Source organism: Pristis pectinata, chromosome 6, assembly GCF_009764475.1.
Source record: "Pristis pectinata isolate sPriPec2 chromosome 6, sPriPec2.1.pri, whole genome shotgun sequence".
NCBI lineage: Eukaryota > Metazoa > Chordata > Chondrichthyes > Rhinopristiformes > Pristidae > Pristis > Pristis pectinata.
The window spans coordinates 33950635-33977746 of record NC_067410.1 but is presented as its reverse complement, the minus strand read 5'-3'; the positions used below and the strand labels follow the sequence as shown (position 1 = coordinate 33977746).

Genomic DNA, 27112 nt, shown 5'->3' with positions numbered 1-27112 from the left:
AGAACTCTAGACTGTACACCAACTCGTGCAGTGGATTTGCCAACTTTCAGTCCTCATTATTTTCCTTAGTGCTTTCTCTTCAGCAATTTTCATTCCATTAAGTTCAATGTTTTGTTCCTCAGCATTTCTGCTACGGTGACGAAATGTCTCAGCCAATTTGTTATTCCCCACTACAAGTTCTCCAGATTTCTACTCCAAGGTGCTCACATTTATTTTTGCTAATCTATTCCTTCTACAGTTGACGACCTTAAGGTTTTGAAATATTTCTTGCCAATTTATCCTCGTATTCTATCTTTCTCTTTCAAAAAAAATGGTCATCCACTGTTACTTCTTACGTCTTTCCTACTCATCTATTTGGTAACTTTGTAAGCCTTTTTTTTAAATCTACCACCCTTAACTTTGTTACATTAGGCACAGAGGAATCACTTTTCCTGCAAAGTGTTCCTATCTCAATGGAATGTACTATAATCACTGTCTTTATTTAAGCTGTATTCCAAATAATTGGATCCTTTACATTTGTGCACTTGTCCTTCTTGTAGGTGGAGGATGAAGACTTGTAAGGTATGATTTGGTTTCATATATTCATTCCCCTTATCCTTGTTTCCAAACTTTAGAAGGCCAGAAATGGAATTGCAAATGTTTGAAAAAGGGAACAAGGATATTTCAAGGCCTTCAAATATCATGGGGCTGAAATCGCCATAGAAAGTGCCATGATAATCTGCCTTGACTTTGGCAAATTAGACGTGCGGTTTACACCACTTCCCTGTTGCTTCTGTGATTTTTCTGCTGATGTTGCTATAGGTGAACAGAAGAAATGGAAACTTTTACTGTTTTACTTAAATCACTGTTGGAGAAAGAACCTTCACAGCCAGCAAAGATAGCTGCATGTTCCACAAGGAGACACAGAAATAGGGGCAGATTTTGAAAAGCTCAAAGTTGAATTACAGAATAGATCTCAGAATTCCAGTTGTATGGTGAGCACATGCATCTATGAAAGGAAAAGAATATGCATTATCATTGGATTTTTATTGTTTCCAAATTGAATGCATTTATGAAGTATATGAGATAAACACAGTTTAAAAAGGTACTAACAACTTCTTACATGCTCCTTCAAGGACAAATCTCACATGCAATCCTACCTCCACACCTCCCTGAATATAAAATGCTTTTTCCTGAAGGTCACATTGTTCCAAAGTGTAGCTTCTAATATTTACAATGTTTATACAGCAGCCACAATGAAGGAAGAGTTTGATACGACAAAACACTACAACTACCGTGAAGTATTTACACATAGCTTGTTAAAACAAGAAGTCTTACTGTAAATAAAAATGTGAGGCTTTTGTATGGAAGAAAAAATTGTTACATTTTAGAAACATATCACTATTCTCTAAGAACAAGGGAACATTCTAAAGGCAAAACTCTGAAGGAAAAATTGCATTTGTTAACAGAAGGCTGTAAAACTATGAGAGCAACTACTTCCATTTATAAATCATCAATAAGGTAGCAAAAAGGTCTCAAGAGACTTCACAGAAACTTGATCAAAATTGACGCTGAGCCACACAAGGATGTCTTTGGAAGACCGCTAGTACCTGAATCAATGGGGTAGGTTTTTTAAAGCATCTTTTCAAGGAGGACAGAAAGAGGTGGTTAAAGAGGGACGATAGTCATTAACAGTAGAAAGATCATAATCAGGGCTGAGTTAGAGAGCAGAATTAGAGAAGTGCAGATACCATAAGTTTTAGGATCGCAGGAGTTTACAGAACAGAGAGGTGAACGCTAAGAGGAGATTCAAAATCAATAGTGAAAATTTTTAAGCTCAAGAGACTATTTGACTGGGACCTGATATGCGATGGATACTCCTATAGTATGTCATAGCACAGAAACGGGCACTTTGGCCCACCGAGTCCATGCCAACTATCAAGCACCCATTGACACTAATTTTATTTCTCCATAATGTGATGGAGCTACTATCCTGCCCATCTTTGTTTCCCTGAAAAGCTCTCCTTAGCCCAGGGAGGGGAGATGGCAGCTTCCATCACATCCAACAGGATGTAGGTACACACATGGAGCAGGTGCTGCCAGTTCCAAACGATGTGCCACACTCAGTGCTGGTTGGTGTGCAGTCCTGAGTGCCACGTCTCAGAATTGAATGGCCCCACCTTTTGCCTCATTCCACCCAACACAAACCCTCACAGGCAGCTTTGCCACATTAGACCATAAGTGATTTATTGCTGGGAAGCACTAGCAGAGGACCAGAAATTGAATCAGGTTCCCAGCACAATTGCATATTATGTTTTAAAGTACGACAGGCTTGTAGCTGTGAGTGTGCAGACTAGATCAAGCGTGCTATAATGAATCAATGTTCTGCTTGAAAGAGCTGAGCAATGTACCAGTGTTCAGGTACTAACTTCACATGCAGCTGAAAGAGGTGCGTAAAGCCGAATCTTGGAATACTTTGAAAAAGCATGGAATTCAGGGAAAATTGAGAGAGCAGCGAAGTGCACAGCTAGTTAAACTTGACCATTTTTGGAGAGGCATGTTAAGCATGCATATATATTTATGCACAAATGTATATTTACTTAACTTTCTTCATGATAGGAGTGGAGGGACTATGTTTTTGTTGATAGGAGTGGAGGGACTATGTTTTTGTTGACCCCACTCCTGTGTGTGCCCGTGTGTGTGTGCAAGTTGGCAGGTAAGTCAATTTCTTTAAGATTCTGCAAAAATTAAATTGAGGATAATTCAAAACTTCATAAATGTATTGCTTTAAATCAGGGAGAACTTGAAATGAAAATCTTCAGCCATTTTAATCTACTCCCTCAGCTGCTCTACATTTTCAGTTCCCAGTGTATCACTATGTACAGTTCAACTGTCTTTCTGCATGGACTGCGATAAAATAAATGAATGTATGCAATGGTAATTAACAAGCAAAAAGAATTTGTTGGTTTTTGTTTTAAAACCTTAGCACTTTGAATAATCACAGATTCCTTTGATTTTTGTAAAACCCTCCCACTTTAACATCTTACCCGAGTGCTGAGACAAAAGCACCACTCAAGCCAATTCTCTAGAAAAATACTTACAAGCTGAGGTACAAACTGCACAATTATTTTCTGGCTTATTTTGCACTCAGATATACCGAAATGTGTTGATACCCTAAACGGCAATTAAGGAATTAATAGTTATTTTTAATGAAACAGAAAGAGCTGATGAAATTGATGTTAAAAGAAAGGCAATGGAACACAGCTACACTTCTAACAGCCACTCAAAAAGCAATTTAATGCAATAAGTTTTTAAAATCAAGACAGTATAGACAAACCAGTTTTGACATAAACAATGTCTTAAAGATCATGACTGCACAAAGAATGAAAAAGGTACAGTAGTCATTTTGATGTCAATTTCAACAGTTCTATGACTCCTATTATTTTTACTGAAAACACATTATTTTCAATTTTATTTGTGTCAACTGTTATTACACCACAGCAGCCACACGGAATCAAACTTGAAATATAACATGAAACTTGGATTAGGTGGCACTGCAGAAAGATTTTGTATGGATCTACATTTTATTGCCATCATCTCCCTCTTCCCATCCACACCGATTTGTAACTGGTTGCCAGAACTAAATTAATGCAACATGCTAAATAAAAACAGAGCAGCAAAGAGCTAAGAGGCTCTGTTTTGTTTCATTTTGATGGGATTTAACCTTCATTTGGATTCAGCCTTTCAGCAGAGAAGCAATTGGGTCACAATTGGAACTCCAGCTGACATTAACCAGACGTTATCACCTTTGCTACTGTGCTCCATGATACCATTTATGCCAAAATATTGGCAGTATACCAAAGGCCTTTTCAATAGGAGCTTGAGGTGAAAAGCAGAGGCAAGAATACTTCTATTTTGTGTACATTTAACAGAAATAGTAGTTGAAGCATGAACCACTGGAGATAATCATCAGAAATGCACAGTCGAGAAACCACCATGGATGAAAGGTACAAGCAGAGAAGTGAAACAGAAACTGTAACATGTACTACAACAGTATAAAGATTTGTACTTTATACAAACAATCTTGTTTTCAATACCTAGAATACATTTTCAACAATTGGAATGTGAGAAATTCTGGATTTTACAATACTCATTGAACAAATAGTTATTGTTTTGTTTCAAACATCAGTAGCTGGAGAATAGCCAACATTCTTCTGTTCCAATGAAAGTCAGTCCCAGACATAGCATATCTGCTGTAAGTCCAGGAATTAGGGAGCAACAGACAGCTCTGTTCTGACACTATGCTCTGCTACTGCATAGGTTCTTGCAGGGCAATCCAGCCTTGCTGGGATATCCCAGCATTATGCAGGGTAATTGTCCCTCCGATCAGATTTGGTGCAGGACTGGAGATCCCATTCATTTCAGTGAGGATTCCAGGCCATGAGATTGAGAAGCAAAAAAAATAAGCCAAGTAATTTTAACTACGTATGTGAACATTCAAAGAGTTACAGACTAATTTGCTCCATTGTAATTGCAAAGCCCATCATCTCTCTGATATTTCTCACTACAAATTCCAGTACTTCATATATGCCGAAAACTTTTAAACCATTCCTTGACAAACCCTACTTCTGAAATGTCTATGGATTATTAATAACAATTTTGGCCTGGACATTAACACAGTGGGATTGTCCAGTTTTGTAAAGGAAATTTGGACAATGGGCATGGGATACAACTTCTGTGTTAGATACGTGTCCCGAAATCTGACAAACAGGCTAGACTTTCATTTGCATGGAGTGAAATCTAGACCAGATGACAGGAGCAGGTAAGACAATTCGAGACCCTCGGATAACAATCAGGAGGACGGGACATAATGATTCTGGGAGTTGTTTTCATTTCCTAGGATGTAAACAATTTTAAGGGGTCATGAGGAAGCACGCCTCCTCTCCTAACACACAAGTAATGAGTTTAAATTAGCTGTCTTCCCCCTCAAGCACTCAATGCCTTTCTTCAGCTGTTGAGGATTCCCCCAACATCTGGGAAGCCTTATAAACCACAGATAAACCTGCAAAATATGTTAAATGGCAACCCAGCACCTCATTAGACAGTTTAATTACAAACTTGCCTGCTGGGAGATTGAGTACCCATCTCTCATTAAACTCAGAAACAGGTTGGCTACAGCCGAGTCAGGGTTATGTTTGTATTCTTTTAAATTTGAACTCGTATCCCAACCCCAGTCCATTCAATTTTGGGTGCTAAAATTTAGTCCATATACAATGCAACAATTGTTTTTACCATTTATGCATTTGATGCAATAATCTTAAAATCAATCTTGAGACATTCAATAACTCTTCATGAAGAAGAATGTTTGTAAAAGCAATGAGGCTGGAAAAGTGCAAAAACAACCATGATTTGTTTTCTCACTTTGCACTTCTGATGAAAGGTCATCAACCTGAAATATGGACTCTGTTTCTCCCTCTTAAGATGCTGCCTGACTAGTTGGGTGTTTCCAGAATTTTCTGGTTTTATTTCAGATTTCCATAATCTGCAGTTTATTGCTTTCCAATTAGTGTTGATAAATGTCCCTTGATACCATAAGTACTGCAAAAAGACCACATATGTGTGCCTGTATGCAATGGCTCTGCTGCAACATCCTCCTTAAGGCAGGTCCTCTTTTTTCCAAAAGATGCCAATGAGCTGGGCCCTAAAGCATTAGCACTCTGAACCTTCACCAGAAAAATTATAAACCCTGTGCTAGCTTGATTACTCTCACCATTGCAAGGACAATATCAAAATGCCTGCTTAAAGTTCAGTTTCTTCTCACTGAGCAACCTCCTTTAAGTAAGCACATCCTGAATTCCAGAAAATACATGATTCCCTAACATCAGCTCCAAACTTGTATCATCTAGCCATCTCAGATCTGCCAATATGCCCACAAGCAATTTCACCTGAATCTGATCCCAGCCAGTAAAACTTGTACCACTGCACTACACCCCTACATGTGGGGCATTCAAATTGTTTGACTACTTTAATCACATTTTCAAATGTCCAGCAATTCTCTTATCAACTCGTATGTCTTAGCACCTACAGACATGGGCATGTTATTTGCAATGGAAAAGTCTTCCATCCTCTCCGCATTCACAATTCCACTATACCATGGAAAGAATCTAAAGTGGTCATCTTGAATTTGTACTATGCCTCAACACAACTGATGCGAGCGGTGAAATCTAGCTTGGTTCTGTAAAGCACTGCGCTTCACAACTCAGAAAATCCCCTCGATATTCCATGAAAGGCCTTTAACACTTACTCCTGTAGCCATCCCACAGTCAACCTTCTTTCATCCCCTGCCGTCATCACATCAGCATCACTCTGCCAATGAAAATGTCAAGGAATAACAAGTCTCTTAAGAATAACAGTTCAGCACTTTTACTGTATAATTTCTCTGTGCAAAGCTATTTTATGGTATCATCCAACCAGCAGAGGGAGTTGAACAACAGAATCACAACATCTCCTAAAGTCACCTTCAGGAAATTACAAAACCAAAGTCTAGAAATGTGTCCTTTGCTGTTGGACTTGCAACACACTAGCTAAAACAAAACCTCTTGCAAATATTAAGAATTTGTGCCCTCTGTATTTTTATAATGATTCTATCTCAGTTAATATTGTAGGTGAAATCCCTTATAAATTATTACTTACCTCGACCTTCACAGATTCACAAACAACTTTGTTCTTCTATCTCACTTTGATATCCAAAGGGCTGCTAGTTGCGCAACTACCCTATTTACGTTCTTCAGTTCAATCTGCACGGCCTCCTTCCATTGTTTTTTTTTAACTGAGGACGTCATCCCTCACTACAACTATAAGTATTTCTTCAACCAATATCTGCTGCCTTTCAGCCACCTCTTTATCTCATCTGAAAACCCTGCATACAGGATTCCTGAGGAGCCATTCCTGATCTTCAATGCATATTTCAGTAAGAGCTGCAATAAATGTCTTTAAGTCTACCTGTGCCCTTAGTTCATCTGCCTTACCCACTCGAGCCCCTGTTTTGAAGCTTATGTCATTAGGCTCTATCAAAGTACTCAGTCTACTTTCTAACCTATGTTAATAAATAAAAGTTGTTTTTTTGTTTCCAATCTTTAAAATCCACTTAGTTTACTGCCTTCCATCTCCAGCTTTGTATTCCTTCTTTCTGAATTATTAAGTTACCAGTATTCTACCGACTACTCAAAAATCATTTACGTGCAAGATCAGTAATATGAAACTTGCCCAACTTGATTTTATGGGCATTAATTCAATACTTCCATTCATTGTTTATTAGAGCCTATTCCTTTTGTAAGAAAGCACTGCAATTACTCCATAATGTGATTGCTAGAAATAGCAACAGTAAAATTATCAGCATCTGTATCCGTTAGTTCTGCAGCAAGATGTTAGGAATAGTACGTCATGATGTTGGATTCTTGACATACAAACTGCTTTAAATTTTGATTGAGGACGATTCCTTCCAAGTGTCTGATGAAACACAGTGGTTAGTTTTAAAATAAAATAGTTGTCAATATATTTACATTTTTGCCTTTATTTTCATGTTTCTGACTCTGCCAGGACTGTATAAATCATGCCAACTTCTGTCTGACAAAATGGATACTTAAATTCCTCAGAAACACTGCCAAGATCTGCAATGGTTTAACGGTCTCTGCTATTAAACAGGTAGCTCTCTAGTCTTCTAATGCCATCAAGTTTTAATTTCAAAGTCTGTGCACTGCTCTCCATCTTTCCTGGATTGCAATCCTGGTATACTGCTCCCCTCTCTGGTTAGGAGCAAGACTGCAGCAAACATCACAAAATTGTGCCCAAACCCCAAAGTATCTGCAATGTTCAGGGTAAGCTATTAGTTAAGATGAGCTATTATTTCATGCCAACAATGTTGTCATTATCATCAGTAACACTATTCTGACAAGTAAAATAACAGTTTAATTTGAAATAATTCTGAACATTCAAATACCCTCTGTGGGCCCTCTGATACCTATTGGCATCTCACTTCCCCATATTCAGTTGCAGTAAGTTCTTGTTCATTTAATATTGAGTATCAGGTGAACCCTGTGACAAATCTGAACAATGGAATGGTCCAGGGAGCCAGGGATGAGTGTGTGTGAACTGTCTGCATGCCGGAGAAAACAACAGCGCAAAAAAGGGCGTCATCTACAGTAGCTCTGAACGATCTTGCACGGGAGTTGGTTGCAAATGAGAAATAGATGGAATCCAAGGTGTTCTTAGAGAACACAAAGGTAACAATTTGGGAGTAGGAAGGCAAATTATTACAAGTAGTTCCCTGGCTGTGGATCAATAAATACAAATGGAATCAAAAAAATTGCATGATTCAGATGGACAATGGAGAAGAAAGAGAAGAGGAAAATGGACTCGTCATCTATGTTAAAGTTGTCCAATTTGGGAGGAAAAATGAAAAAGCATCTTATCCAAGTAGTGAGAGACTGCAGCATTTTGCAATGCAGAGAGACGTGGGGATCCCAGTGCACGATTCACAGAAGGCCAGTTTATGGTATTGATATTGATATATTATTGTCACTTGTACCGAGGTGCAGTGCAAAACTTGTCTTGCATACTGTTCGTACAGATCAATTCATTACACAATGCATTGAGGTAGTGCAGGGTAAAAACAATTACAGAATACAGAGTAAAGTGTCACAGCTACAGGAAAGTGTGTTGCAGGTAGACAATAAGGTGCACGGTCATAACAAGGTAGATTGTGAGGTCAAGAGTCCATCTCATCATATAAGGGAACCATTCAATAGTCTTATCACAGTGGGATAGAAGCTGTCCTTGAGCCTTGTGGTATGTGCCCTCAGGCTCCTGTATCTTCTGCCTGATGGGAGAGGAGAGAAGAGACAATGACCCAGGTGGGTGGGGTCTTTGATTATGCTGGCTGCTTCACCAAGGCAGCGAGAGGTATAGACAGAGTCCATGGAGGGGAGGCTGGTTTCTGTGATATGCTTGCAGTTTGTAATTATGAAAGTTAACAGAATGTTATTGTTTATTGCTAGGGGAATTAAATATAAAGGTAGGGAGATCATGATTCAGTTTTATAGCGTATTATTGAGATCACATCTGGAGTACTGTGTGCAGTATTGGTCTCCTTATTTAAGGAAGGATGTTAAATGCACTGGAAACAGATCAGAGAAGATTTGCTAGATTAGTGCCTGGAATGGGTGGGTTGTCTTATGAAGGAAGGTTAGGCAGGCCAGGTTTGAACTCACTGCAATTTAGAAGAATAAGGGACTTGGCTGATACATACAAGATGCTGAGAGACTTGAAAGGAGGGACACGGAGAGGATGTTTCCTCTTAAGGGAAAATCCAGAACTAAGGATCACTGTTTAAGAAGGGGTTGCATATTTAAGACAGATGAGGCAATTTTTATCCTGAGGAATGAGCATCTTTGGAACTCTCTTTGTCAGTGGAAGCAGTCTTTGAATATCTTTAAAGCAAAAGTAGAGAGGTACTTAGTAAGCAAGGGGGCAAGTTTTCTGCAGGTTGACAGGAATGAAAAGTTGAGATTATAATCAGATCAATCACAATCACATTAAATGGCAGAGTAAACTTGAGGGGCAGAGTGGTCAGAGAAAAGCATGCAAATTCCAGGACTGTTATCCCTTAACTTTATATGGGACCAATATTAACCTTAAAATAAAAATACTATATGGCTGAATACCTTTTAAAACCAAAAGATAACATTATCCCACTATATTATGTCAATGGCATGTACTAAATTAATACACAAATGCTGAAACAGTAAGTGTTACTACTTATTCACAGACAAAAGAGCTTTCAAGGTTTCAGTTTCTGGTTAAACCAACAGCACAAACTAGGGTAACACACAACATTCATCCTTACAAATGAAAACAGAAAATGGTGAATGCACTCAGGTAGCATCTTGGGAAAGAGCAAAAGAATTAATGTTTCAGATCGATGAAAAATGAGAAAACAAGTCAGCTTAAATTGCAGAGGGGATGGGGACATAGTGGATAGGACAAAGGGAATCTCATTGATAGGGTGAGGCCAGGGTTGCTGTAAAAATGCACTGTCTTTGAAACCACCTGGTTGTTAGATCAATGAGGAGAGCGCAGGAGCAAGAGGGACAGCGCACACAAAGGGACCGTAAAAAGCTGTGACATGTAGTTTAGAACTGGAATCAAAAGAATAACATTGGAAATGCCCAGAAGATTTGGTGGTGCCTGTGGAGAGAAAAAAAACTGAGTGAAGATTACAGCTGGATAACCTTACAGCAGATCTGGACAGTTCTGATACCAACAAAGAAAGCATATTACCCGAGATTGTTGAACATAATATTGAGTCCCGATGGCTGCAATGTGCCCAGATGGAAGATGAGATGCTGTTCTTCACACTAAGGTTGGGCCACATTTGGAACAGTGCAAGATGCCACAGACAGATAGGTCAGAGTGGAAGGAGAGATTTAAAGTGGAGGACTAAAGTGGCGGGCAACTGGAAGCTCAGGATCACCCCTGCAGATTGAACAAAGGTGTACTACAAAAGCATCACCTAATAATCATTTAGTTTCTCCAATGTAAATGATACTGTATTGTGAGCAACAAATGCAGTATGGTAGATTGGAAGTACAAATAAATCACTGCTTTATGTGAAAGGTCTGTTCAGTCCCTGGATGGTGGGAAGGGTCCAGGTAAAAGGAGAGGTACTGCATCTCCTTTAGTTGAATGGGAAAACACCAAGGGAATCATAAAGAAAATGCTGATGAAGGAGGGGAGGGGAAAATACTTTTGGGGGTAGAATCTCAATGAAGTTGGAGTAAACTGCAAAGCATGATCCATTGAAAGTGGGGGCTGGGTGGGTGCAAAGTGATGACTGGGAAGAACTCTATTCTTACATTCAGTGCTCATAACACGATGTCCTCTGCAAAACAAAAGTTCCGAGAAAAGGTCCTGGAGGGTCCCATTTACTACTTCGCTGTCCACAGTTACTGCCTGATCTGTTTGCAAAAGATAAATCCATACAATCAGATCAAAGCTCCTCAAGTTGGGAGTACTAGTATCCAGGAACTCTCCCATCCTCAATAATGGTGGAGCCCGGCAGGTTAAACACTCAGTCTAGGCTGGAGCATTCACAACCATGCTCAGCAAAAGTACCCGTCCATTTTGACTATCTCCTGAGATCTCCAGCATCACAGAAATTGGTCTTCAACTAATTTGATTCACGCCACACGATGCCAAGAAATGGCTTGAAGGGAAGCACTATTTACAGCAAAGGCTATAGGACCAGACAACATCTTTGCTGTAATGCTAGAGACCTGCACTCCAGAACTGGCTGTGCCTCTGGTCAAACTTCCTCAATATAGTTACAACACTGGTATCTACCTGGCAATATGGAAAATTGTCTAAATGTGCCCTGTTCACAAAAAGGACAAATCTAATCAGGCTAATTACAGACTAATTAGTCTACTCTCAATCATTAGCAATGATGTATGGTGTTATTGACAATGCTATCAATAACCTGCTCATCACTCACTAATGTCCATTCCAGTTTAACTCCAAAACAACTTGACTCCAGACTTCCTTACAGCCTTGGTCTAAATATGGACCAAGCAACTGAATCCTAGAGGTCCAATGAGAGTGACTTCACTTGACAAAAAAGGCAGCATTTGACCCAATGTGTCATAAAGGAGCCGGGCAAAACTTAAGTAAATAGGCAGCAAGGGGAAAACACTCCAATTGCTGGAGTCAGACCTCCAGCAAAGGAAGATGGTTGTGATTGTAGGAGGTCAATCATCCCAGTCCCAGGAGAACACTGCAATAGTTCCTTAGAGCAATGTCCTAGGCACAACCATCTTTACCTGCTTCATTGAGGGCTTTCCTTTCATCACAAAATTGGAAGTATAGACATCTGTTAATGATTGCCCAACGATTAATTCCATTTACAATTCCTCAGTAAATGAAGCAGCCCAGTCAACATTCAGGCATGGGCCAATAGGTAACAGGTAACCTTCAAAACACACGTGCCAGGCAATGACCATCTCCAACAAGACCAAGACGTAAAATGGCATTTATCACTGCCAAGTCCCCCAGTAGCAACATCATGGAGAACACAGTTGATGAGAACCTCAACTAGGCCAACCATTTAAAATTGTAGCTGCAAAAATCAGGTCAGAGGCTGGGTATGCTATGGCGAGTGACCCACCTCCTGTCACTCAAGATCTTTTCACCATGTAAAACGCTCTGGTCAGGAGTATGATGGAATATTCCTGGTTTGTCAGGATTAGCATAGCATCAACACCCAAGAAGCTTTAATGTTATCAATATATATATTTAAAAAAACAGCCTGCTTTACTACCATTTCATCCACCACTGGAAATATTCACTCCCTCCACCACTGATGAACAGTGGCTTTAGTGTGTACCATCTACAAGATGCACTGCCGTTATTCAACTGGGCTAACCTGACAGAATGTCCCAAAAATGCAAACTCTACAACCAAGTGCAAGAGCTTCAGCCTCCCTCCGTAACTGGATCCTTGACTTTCTAACAAACAGACCGCAATCAGTGAGGATAGGCAGCAATACCTCCGGCACGATTATTCTAAACACTGGTGCCCCACAAGGCTGTGTCCTCAGCCCTCTATTCCCTATACACTCATGACTGTGTGGCCAGATTCTGCTCTAACTCCATCTACAAGTTTGCAGATGATACCACCGTTGTAAGCCGTATCTCAAACAGCGATGAGTCGGAGTACAGGAAGGAGATAGAGAGCTTAGTGGAATGGTGTCATGACAACAGCCTTTCCCTCAATGTCAACAAGAGAGCTAGTCATTGACTTCAGGAAAGGGGGCGGTGTACATGCACCTGTTTACATCAATGGTGCTGAGGTCGAGAGGGTTGAGAGCTTCAAGTTCCTGGGAGTGAACATCACCAACAGCTGTCCTGGTCAAATCACGCAGATGCCACAGCCAGGAAAGCTCACCAGTGCCTCTACTTATTCTGGAGGCTAAAGAAATTTGGTTTGTCCCCTTTGACACTCACCAACTTTTATCGATGCACCATAGAAAGCATCCTATCTGGATGTATCACGGCTTGGTACGGCAACTGTTCTGCCCAGGACCGCAAGAAACTGCAGAGAGTTGTGGACACAGCCCAGCGCATCACGGGCACCAGCCTCCCCTCCCTGGTCTTTACCTCTCATTGTCTTGGCGAAGCAGCCAGCATAATCAAAGACCCCACCCACCCAGGACATTCTCTCTTCTCTCCTCTTCCAGCGGGTAAAAGATACAAGAGCCTGAGGGCACGTATCACCAGACTTAAGGACAGCTTCTACCCCACTGTGATAAGACTATTGAAAGGTTCCCTTATACAATGAGATGGACTATGACTTCACAATCTACCATGTTGTGACCTTGCACCTTATTGCACTGCACTTTCTCTGTAGCTGTGACACTTTACTCTGTACTGTTGTTGTTTTTACCTGTACTACACCAATGCACTCTGTACTAACTCAATGTAACTGCCCTGTGTAATGAATTGACCTGTACGATTGGTACACAAGACAAGTTTTTCACTGTACCTCGGTACAAGTGACAATAATAAACCAATACATGGGAATATCACCATTTGCAGGTTCCCTCCAAGACGGACACCATTCTGATTTGGAAATACTTCACCGTAGCTAGTTCTAAATCCTGGTACTCCGTCCCCAAGAGCATTGTGGAAGTTCCTTCACCAGGAAGACTGCAGCAGTTCAAGGCTGTATTTTTTGGATATGCTGCTGTCTTCTCAAGAGCAAATAGGGAAGGACAACAAATGGCATTGTCAACAACATCAAACTCCAAGAAAGGAATACACTGAAAACAAACATTCGCAATGCTCGAGAGTGAACAGACTTTTGTTTGACACTAGTTCTTCAGTTACAGAAAACATGGCACAGCTTTGTGGGCTGAAGGGCCTGAATTGTGCTGTAGTTTTTCTATGTTCTATGTTCTATGGCATTTTTTGACAAACTGGCATTTTTGGTTCACATGTTTGTTTTTGAAAGCCCTGTAACACAAATATTTATTTATAAAATGCTTCAAAAATCTTATCATGCTTTCTGATAAGTCAAAATCCATATTATAATGCAGTGCTTCCTTCCATTTCAAATTCCAACATATTTACTGAAACCCTACTGCTTTGAGATTATGCTAATTTACTCTAAGAAAACCTTTCTTGTGACCCATGACCGTTCAGTAAATAATTAATTAACTGTACTGCTGGCTTTCTGCTTTCGTTTGAACTTAATAAATTACCACAATGATGATTTGCTTCAGTACTCAGTGTTTTAAAAAAGATAAGTTTGTAATATTATAGACTCTGGCAAATGAAAAATACTGTTCTAAACTTCCACACACTGAACCAAGCACATACATGCAAATGACATGTCTCCAGTTTTGACACTTTTACAATTTTAATCATACAAAGGTTGAACTGAGGTCGTTACGAGACCTTACTGAACAGCTAACTAAAATGGTTGAGATTTTTGAGCTGACACCAATGTATTTAAATATTTATATTTAGCTGTGATCTTGCTGACAAATGCAGCACATTGTGTACAGGCATGCTTATTGGACATTACCAATAGATTCTAGAGCCAGAGTGACCACAGTTAAGGAAAGCAAACAAAAAACTACTAGGAAAACTTGTTAAATACAAAAATATTTTACAAAATGCATGCAAATAAAGACTGAGAAAAGATAATAAGAGCAGGTTTTGAATGATCTTTACTCAGGAACCGGTCTGGAGAGTTTAAAGCTTTTGCACCATGTTAACAAATTTACAAGTGAAAACATGTACTTGATTTACTTTAACATTTTCAATTTGGAACTTCCTAGAAGTGTTAAAGTACTTACATGTAAAGCCTCTGGAATGAGCATGGTCTGAACATTTGTACTCCAACAGCCTCCATCTTTTATTCCTGAAAGGTGTTTTGCAAGCCCTTGGAGAACAGTGAAAGTCAAACTCTACAGCAGTATATGTGTCACTGGGGGTGGCTCCAGATAAGGCCCTGGCAACTCCAATCCTAGCAGAGCTTTATGCTTAAGTAGTGCCTACTGTCTGTCTGCAGCAATAGACCTGTTCAATCCAGCACCTGCATGTGATATGATGGGCCGGTTCCTCTACTGAAACTGTAAATTTATATTTGCAAACATCATTGAACAGAAAATTACCTTGGCTATCTCCCCAGTATACATCTTTCAGACTTGTCAAATAATGCTTGCCATTTTCCACAAATCTACACTGTTGTAATCATATAGAGAAAACACTCCTGTAGTGCAAACGTCTGAATAAATTTACTTGATGATATCATAAAGCTTCAGTGTTAGCAGTCAACATAATAAGACAACATTTGAATACCAAGAAACTATAGCGCTTCCTTACTTCATCTCTGTGTCATAAAATGGAAATGTCCACTATTTAATTTGGAGACATTTGCCTCAGGGAATTAGAGTTATCATGCTATTTCAAAAAAAAGTAGCAATGTTATTTAACCCAAAACCAAACAAATATATCCAGTCCTGGATTTTATGCTCAAGGAACTGAAATCATTAGCTCTCCTTTCTTTTCCTTCAGCTGCTGACACACTTGCTCTGCATTTTCAGTACTATTTTTATCCCTAGGATTCCAGTATTTGCAGTGTTTCATTTGAACTTGTTCATCTCTTATTATTTACTGGATTTGTTTCCTATTTGTCTTTTCTATACCTATATCAGATGCCCATATAAGAATTCAAGATAAGCTTTCTACCCAAGTTAACAGTTTTCTTTAATATTCACTATGTCACTGCTTTCTCAAAGCACTGCAATGGTGAGCATATTACGATAATTAAGTGCAGTTTATTTAAATTGTACTGCTATCCAACATGTGGTAGGTAAATTAGGCCGACTTGCAGCTTAGAAGTATATCTGCTTGTGAACTTCATGTATTAACTTATAGGACTGAACAAAAATGACCTTCGTTGCACTTGATGAAATATTAAAATATGATATCGATAGATGTATGTGTACAGATGTAAGGGTGCATACATGTAAACATGCACATATTTCATGTTATGTGTAAGTAAAACAACTTTCCAAATGTAATAGCTTTTATTGAAAAATGCTCTTCCTCAAATTAATGAAGTGTTTTTTTTATTCAGTCATTCACAAGGTCAGCATATATTGACCATCTTTAATTACCCTTGCAATGAACAAAATGAGAGACCTTTTCAGAGGACAGTTAAGCCAACCACATTACTATAGGTCTGGATCATATGAGGCAAGGATAGGAGATTTCTTTCCCAGAAGGCTGTTAGTTAACCAGTTGGATTTTCACATCAATCTGCGAGTTCCACGATCACATAGCTTTGTTTTTCAATTTGAAATGAATCTGTATTCTCCAAGGTTTATTTTGTGTTTGGGAGCCCATTGAGCCCTATCCAATACCTGGAATATTCAATTTGTGAGCTTAGCTTCATTTACATGCAATGAATGAAATCCCAGTCCTGAAAAGACAGATGGGTTGGAAATCATGTGTTAACAATCAATGAGAATGCCTTAAAAGAAATAAAGGTGTTTAAAAAGGTATTTCAATATTGTTGTTGATCGCCACAATGACTTGTATATTGGAGCTAATGTCCATATTTCAGAATTTGCCTAGACTGGTTAGGTAAGAAATATAGCAAAGCTCAAGGGCTGGCTGGATAAGAGAACAAGTATCTGGTGAAGGGATGAAGCAATGCAAAACTTCAATCACTGACAAAGGTTGGATGAGTGGAACTGACTATAAAAGATAATTATACCAAGTTTCAGGAAACTAACTGGGATACTATATTGTTGAAAATTCACCATAATAGCCTTCAGAAATCCTCTTTACATTTACCTAACATTAGAAAATCTTGTCAGGTATCTAAAGAAGCAATTTTTCTTGCAATTACTTTTGATCAAAAAAAATATTCTTGGCATTGTCACAAATTGTCGCTGAGCAACTAATCCGTGCTCCCACAGTTGGCAATTGAAATGTATATATATATGTGAAACTCGCATTGGCTTCAAACTGGGCTTTTAATCAAATGTTGAAAACAAATGTAAACACTATTCACTTCCATGATGAATCACTGATTTCACAGGTTAATACACAATATGCTACTTAAAAGACAATTGCAAGTTTACATACATCAAAAATCAAAAGTTTGTTTTACGAAACAAGAGTAGTTAAACCAGCAGCATACGTGGATTCATAATGTCAATCTCTAATATTACACAGACTTTTATCTGGAAATAGATAAGCACTGACGCCAATATAGCAGGCATAAATATTGTCATTAAAAAGGTGGAAAATCTAATGAAAGCAGATTTACGTAGAGAGAATACGTATGCTCCAGGATTTACAAGGCTGTTAGCATAAGTAAGCAGTTGCAAAGTTTGACCGATTTTCGGATACGATCTGAGCAAGTAGACTGAGGCAAACTTGTAAATTAATCAGAGCTAAAGAGCTGCAAAGTTTAGTTTAAACAATGAATTTGATGTCAATTTTATTGATTATGTAATACTGCAATAAATATAATAGGTTAACCCTGAAGCTGGGTATATTATATGCAAAATAGTTAATCCATCGTGATGCCTCTTGAATCTCCTAATGGGCCAGTAAATGAATGGTGCAACATTGAGTACTTGAGAGACACTAATCATGAAGCAACCTGTTTTACATGAACTTAATGGATAACTAACGATAGTTTCAGAATCACAGATTAGGAACAGGTGGGAACATGGTCCAGGAAGTTAAGTGGTGTCTAGATAACCTCTCCTAGCACAAAATCCTTTCTTACAAAAGAACAGAGAAAACTGATCCTACCTGTCTTCATGAAGTAACCATGCCCATACTCTGCCTGCAGTTGTATATGGTGGGATCTTAGACAATTTCCTCCATTTCCAAGCTCGTTGAGATCACAGTGCAACCACAAATTGTCATTTGTAAAACACCACATGAACAATGCATACTGAAAAACTGTGAATATCTGAATTCAGCAATGCACGTCAGTAGTGGGCAGGATTTCCAACACCATTGTGCACTCAGAAAATGACCACCACTTCTGTTGTTCCAGTGTCATCTTCACCAAGATCAGTGAGCTCATCACAGTGAGGTATGGCCACTCATTATAAATATTCAATGGGGCATCAAAAGACTATCCACTGTGACCTTTTTATTTAAAAAAACAGGAATTGCTAAGGTTGGCAGTTTTAATTTCACTTTGCTTAGGAACTGTTAAAGCTTATGAACAAAATCTTTTATATGTCTGCTTATTGTTTAAGACAATACTTCTGTTTTTAATTTAAGCTTAGTTATCTGCCATCCAAGGGGCACCATAATGGTGATATTTGCAGCAGAAATTGTTTTAATGGATGACAGATTAAACAAACATATATGTATTTCCTGTAATTGCTGCATAATCCCAGGTAACAAAGTTTACAGCTATTTATTCCAGTTTGGGTTTAAACAAAAATTGCTTTAATTTGCTTAACAGAGTTAATTACTGTCATGGTTACACAAATAGCTACTCAAGAGTTTGAAAACCACTCGTAAAGCATTGAACTGTGATACCCAATGATCTGTATGAACCAGTTATGAAGCAGCTTTCTGCCTCCACCCCCTCCATGCCTTTTCCAGAAAAAATTCTTCTGCTTATTGACAGGCAGACACTCTCAGCACAGTGAACACTCTAGCAACAAAATACATCTCTGTAAAAGCACACAACTTTACTTGAATATCAAAATTGAGCACCTTTCTTCAATTAGCATTAGTCTTCTGAAAAGTATCTTAATGTTCCAGCAGCATTAATAGTGAAAATATAAATGCTGCGTACCACTGCCACTTTAATTATTTTTATGACTGTAGATATTTGACATAATGTTAGCCAAATTTTTTTTATTTTTATGACTGTAGATATTTGACATAATGTTAGCCAATCTACTCAATGACATTTACAATAATAAATGTTACGTTTTACTTAAACTTCACTGTTAGAATAGAGATACACTGAAGGAGAGTAAGTAGCCTATAGATACTTTAATAATTAGATTGTATTGGTATTGGTTTATTATTGTCACTTGTACCGAGGTACAGTGAAAAGCTTGTCTTACAAACCGATCGTACAGGTCAATTCATTACACAGTGCAGTTACATTGAGTTAGTACAAAGTGCATTGATGTAGTACAGGTAAAAACAGTAACAGTACAGAGTAAAGTGTCACAGCTACAGAGAAAGTGCAGTGCTATAAGGTGAAAGGTCACATCAAGGTAGATCGTGAGGCCATAGTCCAAACAACCAAAGAAGCCAGCAAACAACCCTCTAATCATACCATACTATTATTGTACCCTTATGTTTTCCTATTTTGAAAACCTCAGTTAATCAATCAGTTATGAGATTGTGACAGATTGGAGATTCATATTAAAATAAAAAATTATGTTTAAAAAAAAGACAGTGGGTTCATACAGCATCCAATGAGCTAAAATGTCATTTCTGTTCTCTCCACAGACGCTGCCCTGCTTGCTAGAATAAAACAAATGTTTGAAATCCTTAGATTTCTAGAATCTGCATTATTTAGCTTTTGAGGATCCATACTATGAAATGAAAGCAGCTCTGTTATAATACATTTGAAGGAATTTATAACTTTCCAGTATCATCATGGCAACTTTTGAACTACCTCTAGATAGCCCTGACATATTGATTGTTGTTACTAATCAAACATGCAGGTCTTTGAGAAAAACCTACATTAAATAGCTGCCAAACACTGTAGTCAACCAACCTAACTATGGTGCAAAATGAATTACTTTCCTTCATAGAAAAATGCATCAAAAATTTATGCAAACTGTTCAAGAAATTATTGCAGGCAACATTTACAACAAAGAGACTTTTAATCATATATTATGCAATTGACATTTCTTTAAACAAAACCCACCATAAGCCATTTCCTCTCGTATTCTGGATGGGGAAGCATTACACGGTAGCTTTCCCATACAGGTCATTTCTACAGATCACACCCCATCCCCGATTAGATAATGAGCATGAATAGAAGACAAATGGCATAGGCAATTGCTGCATGTCACTGTGCAATCTGAGAACCAAACCAATGTGCCAAAGAATGGTAAAAGTAGTAAGCACTCCATTTCATTCCTGCAGACCTCAACAACTTAACAGGGAAGGGAGATAACTATAAGGTCTCCCTGCATGCTAGAGGGTTCAGGAAGAAATGAGGTCAGAGTTGAAGCATTAGTGGGAAGAAGTGAGAAAAGATGTCAATGTTTTGAGTGATGCTCCAAGGAACTTTTCCTTGAACTACAAGTAGTTTAATGGCCCAATATGTATGGTCAGCTTGAATGAAACTGGCAAAACAAAAATAACTTCACTCTTTCACAGACACATATACATAGAATCAAAGTAGGAATTACACTTGGACACACCAAAACACACTCTAACATTATTCCTTCTTCAGCAGAAAGATGGCCAGAAGCACCATCTGCAGCAAACAAATTAGAGGACCCCTTGCCAAAAATTTACTTGGAAGAGAGGTGCTGATGATCAAGGGCTCAGCTGCTAGAGCCAGTGGTTTACATACAGTCATTTTTATAATCCACCTCCTGCTCATCCCACAATCACTTCTTCCTGAAGATTCAGAGGGGCTTCTCTTACTCACTCCTTTCACCATGACCATCAACACTTTCTCTTTCTCATTTTAGATACAGAAAACACTCCACTGGCTGAGCTGCAGAAATCAGAAGAGATGCCACTTCTGTACCCAATTGTCCCATCCTTCAGTTTAAATCTAAGGACTCTACAGGCAACAGAGTCACACCAGAAACAGTGGTATATCACTACTCACGAGCAGACTACAGTCAAGCCAAGGATAGCCCATCTGCCAAATCCCAGGAGTGCAAGGACCGAAATGAGTTTGGTGCTGAAGGATTCAAATAAGACTACAATGGGACAGCCTATTGACCAAGGTTGTTGAGAGTATTTTGATTCATTATTTACTCATCACAGGATGGTGATGCCTACATTTATTGTTCATCCCTAGTTTTCCTCTGAACTAGGGAAGCAGTTAAACAGGATATTCTTCCCTGAAAAACATCAGTGAACAAGATGAGGTTTCACAACAATCTAGTAATTTCTTAACTGCCCTTACTAAGATTAGCTTTAAACTTCAGAGTTTGTTTAATTATTCAACTTTAAATTCCCTCAGTTTCAATGATGGGTTTCTAATTCACATCTTTTGATCAAATGGCCCAGAATTTTGGCTGGTAAGTCCAGTAACTTAACCACTACATTGCAAGACACCTAGTCACCGTCACCTAGACAAACAAGAGACTGCAGATGCTGGAATTTGGAGCAAATACTAAACTGCTTGTAGAACTCAGTGGATCAAGCAGCATTTGTGGAGACTAAAAGGATGTGTTAAAGTTTCAGGTTCAGACCCTGCATCAGGACTATGGGGGGGGGGGGGTGGGGGGGGGAGAAGAGAGAAAATGGGGGAAGAAAACAGAGAGGGGAGAAGAGGAAAGATGGTCAGTAGATAGAAGAGTGTGGGTGGGGGGGGAGCTGAGGAACAGGAGCTGGTCGTTGATAGCAGGAACAACCAGAAAGTGGGAATGATGGGCAGGTGGAGCCAGGTTTGGGGCGGGGAGGCCATAAGGGAAAGAGATGGAAAAGATAAACAGAGAGAACCTGGGAGCACAGATGGGAATGGGAAAGGAAAACAAAAAGGCATGATTTACCCAAAATTGGAAAATTCAAATGCTCATACCATTGGGTAGTAAGCTACCCAAGTGGAATACTAGGTATTGTTCTTCCAGTTTGTGTTTATTCTCACCATGGCAGGGGCAAGGCCGAGGATAGACAAGTTGGTGTGGGAGTGAGAAGGGGAATTAAAATGACTTGCAACCATAAGCTCAAGAGGAGCTGCTGCAGACAGAAGAGTGGTACTCATCAACACAGTTGCCTAGTCTAAACTTGGCCTTACCAATGTAGAGGAAGCAACATCACAAGCACCAAATGATTGCAATGCAGTGGACAAGGTTAGACGAGGTGCATATGAATCTCGGTCTTACCTGAGAGCCATTAGGTTCCCAAATGGTGGTGAAGGAGAAGGTGAAGTGTTGCAACTCCTGCAGTTAGGTTTAGGGGAAAGAGATGAGCAGACCAGAGAGTGTAGAAAGTAGAAAGGGAGTGGGGGGCGGGGGGGGGGGGGGGGGAGAGGAAGATGTGACTGTTGTTGGGATCCCATTGGAGCTGGGAGAAATGGGAAAGGATGATGTGCCGAATGCAGAGACAAGTGGGTGAAAGGCGATGACCAGGGGAACTCCATCTCTGACGTTGTCCACTGCCACAATGAGGCCAAATGCAAACTAGAGAAACAACACCTCATAATGCTTGGGGAACCATCCCACAGGATTCATCATGTCCTTCTCCCACACATCTGCAGGATGCTCCCTGCTGATCACTGCCTGATGAACTTGTGGTCAAAGGTGTCACTGTGCACATGATGTAGGCAAGCCTGCAGAACATGCAAAATACCTTTGGCACTCTGACCCTTTGAAAAGACTTCACCCTAAAGCTATGTATGCAAACTGCTGAAGGGATTGTCATCTGCATGAGTCTTATCTCAGTGGATTTAATTCTTTTAAAAATAAGAAAAATTCTGCAACTAAAGCAATCTTCTCTGATTTCTCTAGCCAGCTGTGTTATGCTCATTAGATATCGGATGTCACTTCACAGATGTTTTTCCTGAGGAGAACTCCATTTAGGGAATGAAGCATCTGTACAGATAGAAATGCAGGATTTCAACGTCCTTGGACTGTACAAACCCGAAGTAATTTCTTTAAATAAAAAATGAAATGGCTGGTCAGGTGAAATTTAAATTTCACTACATAACATTGCCACATACTTCTGTTTGCAAACAGAGAGCTTTGATACCAGTAGAAAAAGCACCTTAAAAGGGGAAGCATCCGGAGAAAGCAGCTACAGACAGTACTCCATGTTTTACAGGAAACTTACACAGGCAAATGTTCTAATGTTTGAATGATTTTCCAGTAAGGTCTAGAGAAGCAAATCTTGCACCACTCAAGCTCAAAGAGCTGCTTTGGTTAATTCAAACAAACTTTATCCCAAGCTCATGTTTATTTTGATACTGTCAAAAACCAATGCATGTTACCCAGGAAGCTGTATTGTAAAGGGAACAATTCATTCATTTGATGAATCTTAGGTCCCTCAATAACACATCATATGAATGGATAATGCTGAGCTCCCAATAACTACTGATCAAGAACCTTTGTCAATTTAATTAATCTGAAGCTGGATTAGTAATATTAGTTTCAGGATCCTCAGTGTAGGGATTGAAGAGTCACTGTTTTCTAAAGCTACCAACTCTTTTTTTCCTCCTGATTGTTATCTGATGTGGTGTGGCATGGATACACGCTGAAAAACCGTCTTATTGGTCACAAGAATACAAGAAAGTAGGAGCAAGGGTAGGCCGCCTGCTCTTTCGCCCACTTCAACCCCAAAGCATACCCTTCCATTTAATATCATGGATTATCTGCCTCATCTCCTCTTCTGTGCCAGTTCCACACAGCCCGCAATTCCCCATTCTCTCAAAATTGTATCTACCATCTCTTTAAATGCCTCCTGTAAACTAGCCTCCTCAAACCTCCGGGATTGGGAATTCCAGCGACTCATTACCCTCTGCTAGAGGAGATTCTTATGCACCTCAGTATAATGTAGCCCAGGTGCAGCATCAGCAGTACCCTGTACAATTGTGACAACATTTCTTTGCTTTTGAACTCCAATCCCCTAGCAATAAAGACCAATATGCCATTTGCCTTGCTAACTAGTTGCCGCATTTGTCATTTTGAGATTGATGCAGAACAGCATCTAGATCCCTCTGTACTTCACTCATCTGCCATTTCTACCCATTTAGATAACTGTCTGCCTTTATATTCCTCCTTCCGAAGTGCATGACATCACATTTACCCACGTTAAACTCCATTTGCCAAGTTTTCACCCATTCACTCAACCTTTCCGTATCCTGCTCCAGTATCCAAGTATCCTTTTGGCAACATACTCTCTCATCTATTTTAGTATCTTCAGCAAACAGATACCTTACTCTCTGCTACATCCTCCATGTCAAAAATATAAACCATAAATAATGGAGGGCCAAGAACTGATCCTTGTGACACTCCACTAGTTATATCCTTCCAGCCTGAAGACCCATTTATTCTGACTTTCCATCTTGTATATGATAACCAGTCTTCAATCTATGCTAACAAACTTTCCTAATACCACAATTTTTTTCATAAGCACTCATCTATTACATGGCACCATATCAAATGTCTTCTGGAAATCCAAATACACTACATCCACAGGTTCCCTTCTGTCAACTCTCTTGTTACATTCTTGAACTCTATCAAATTTGTCAAACATGATTTACTTTTTAATGTAACTTTGCTGGCTTGGCTTAATTACATTAAGCTTTTCTAAATGACAAGCTATTTCTTCTTTGATTATAGACACCTTGCCAACAACAGCTGTTAAACTAACAAGACTATGGTCTCTCTCTTTTTGGTTCCCTCCCTTCTTGAAAAATAGAGTCACTTTTGTAGTTTTCCAATCCATTGACACCTTCCCTGAACTCGAAGTTTTGAAAAACTGCAACCAATGGCTCCACTATTCCTGCAGCCACGTTTTTTTAAATCTTTGGGTGCAGGCCATCAGTTCTGGATGACTTGTCTGCCTTTAGTCCCATTAGCTTTTTCAATACCTTGTCCATCATGATAGGCTCTGTTATAATTCTTCCATACTTATTGAAACAAGCTCATTTGATTTCTTTGGGATATTCGAAGCATCCTCCAATGTGAACACTAATGCAAAGTATTAGTTTAACTTAACCTATGTCATTCTTGGTTTCCCTAATCTCACCCTCCAGGGATCCCACACTTATCCTAGCTACCTTATTCTTTTTTTAATATATCAATAGAACCTCTTGCTGTTTGTTTTGACATTAGCCAGTTTTCACCCAGAATCAATTTTCTCCCTTCGCATTAGCTTTTTAATCTCTCACTGCTGGTTCCCAAAAATTCCTGTCTTTTGGTCTGTTGCCAGCCCTTGCCACTTCGTTATCTTTAGTTTTTGATTTAATATTTTCCATTACCTCCTTTATTAACCATAGGTGGTTAATAGCTTTCTAATGGAATCCCTTTTTAATTGGGACAATTTTCTGTTTGGCATTATGAAACAGTTGCTTAAATATCAGCCACTATTCATCTACCCACCTATCACGTAGCCTATTTGCCTGGGGTACTCTAGATGACTTCAACCTTTATATTTGCCCTTATTTAGATTGAGGACACTGGTTTTAGACCAGGGATGTTCACCCTCAAACTTGCCTGGAATTCTATCATGTTGTGATCACGACCTCCTGGAGTTCCTTAACCACAAAAATCGCTTCTAATCCTACCACATTACACATGATCAGATTTAAAATCTACCCTGTTCCTAGTTAGGTTTTGTAACATACTGTTCTAATAAACTGTTCCTGATGCACTCCACAAATTTCACTGTCATTGTAGACTTGCAGTGAAGATTAAAATCACCCATGATAATTGCAGTTCCCTTCTTACATGCCTTTGACATTTGCCCATTTATGCTTTGTCCTACTGAGAGGCATACTTTCAGGGGCTATAACTGCTCCCACCCATGTCTTCACTTCCCTGCTATTTATTATTTCCACCCAAACTGATTCACTGCATCAATCACTACTCAACCAAGGCACTAATACCTTTCTTGATTAACAACATCATCTCTCCTCCTTTCCCTTCTTGCCTATTCTTTTGGAACATTGAATATCCTGAAATATTGAGTTCTCAGCCCTGGTCATTTCACAATCCAGTTCTTTCACAATCAAATGCCCTGTCATCGTTTGCAGAGTTACTGAAATAATTTAAAGACTAAACAGTAGTATTAAAGGAATAGTTTGGGATAGTCAATATTGATAAAGGGAATGTGATGGTTGTTAAAACATTAATGCACTCAGCCCTCTTCTTAATGTACTGGATCACTGACTATAAACAGCAGATCTGCACTGAAGCAAAGGGATCTTGCAATGACTGATATTCCTGTGCACTTGCTGGCCACAGTGATCTCAGTGGTAGAGATCACAACTATGAGGTGACATCTGAAACACATGAGCAAATTGTTCCAATGCATTTTATAGCAGGCAAACTCAGCACTAATGTCTGTTTTTTATTTTAGAGGGATGGTCCCTGATGTGGTAATGAAGGGAATGAATATTTAGGCTGTTGTGCTAACATGATCCAGGCCTTGGTACAGATGGGTATAAGGTGATTCATTATCTTAGAATTTGCGATTTGAATTGAAAACTGTGCAATTATCAGAAAATATCCTCAATCTGTCCTTATGATGGTCATTGATGCAAAACCCAAAAGTGGTTAGCCTACATAATGCTCTGAAGAACCAATGCACTGTTGTCCTGGGTCATAAATAGTTTGCCTTAAATAACCACAAACATCTTCTTTTGTTCAAAATTCCACTCTGGTCAGCAGATTTCCCCTAGACTTCAACTTTACCCAAACTCCTTATGCCAACCAGTCAAGTGATGCTTTGATGCCAACCTTTGGAATTCAACTCTTTTGGCCATTTCTGGACCAAGACTGAAATGAGATCAAGGGCTCAGGAATTTAGGCAAAAAGGAAGTGCTTCTATCTGGAAAATGTTGTGAAGATGAAATGGTTATCATCTTGTTGCAGAAAAAATACACTGTTAACACTATAACATGCAAATGGATTTTATATCACAATTGCTAGTGTTATAGAGGAAAATAAAAGTAAAATGGAATAAAACAAAATGACAAATGTTTCTGAATGATTGATGCTGAAAACTCACTTCAACTACAGGATAATTTGGTGCACTAGGTCATTTCACTGCCAATAGTACTGTATATCATTCATATAAGTTATATTTTCAAATGCATTTTTGTTTCATCTGCAGGCAAAGCAAATATTTATATATTTAAGTACATTATCATC

At 39.1% G+C, this 27112-nt stretch overlaps 1 protein-coding gene across 6 annotated transcripts in view; it reads right to left on the bottom strand.

The window, feature by feature from the left end:
* The window catches only part of mitfa (melanocyte inducing transcription factor a), a 211086-nt gene that overhangs the window by 112374 nt on the left and 71600 nt on the right, over nucleotides 1–27112 (bottom strand). The window contains exon 1 of one of the 6 annotated variants that reach the window (XM_052017555.1): nucleotides 17874–17960. The exons of 4 other annotated variants lie outside the window; for them this stretch is intronic. Coding sequence is in view for 1 of the 2 variants with exons in the window: in XM_052017551.1 (XP_051873511.1) it covers nucleotides 14894–14949 (56 nt within the window). In the remaining variant the exon portion in view is untranslated. Of the gene's footprint in view, nucleotides 1–14893; nucleotides 14962–17873; nucleotides 17961–27112 lie in introns of those variants that run through there. One more of the 6 variants, XM_052017551.1, reaches the window with a different exon arrangement.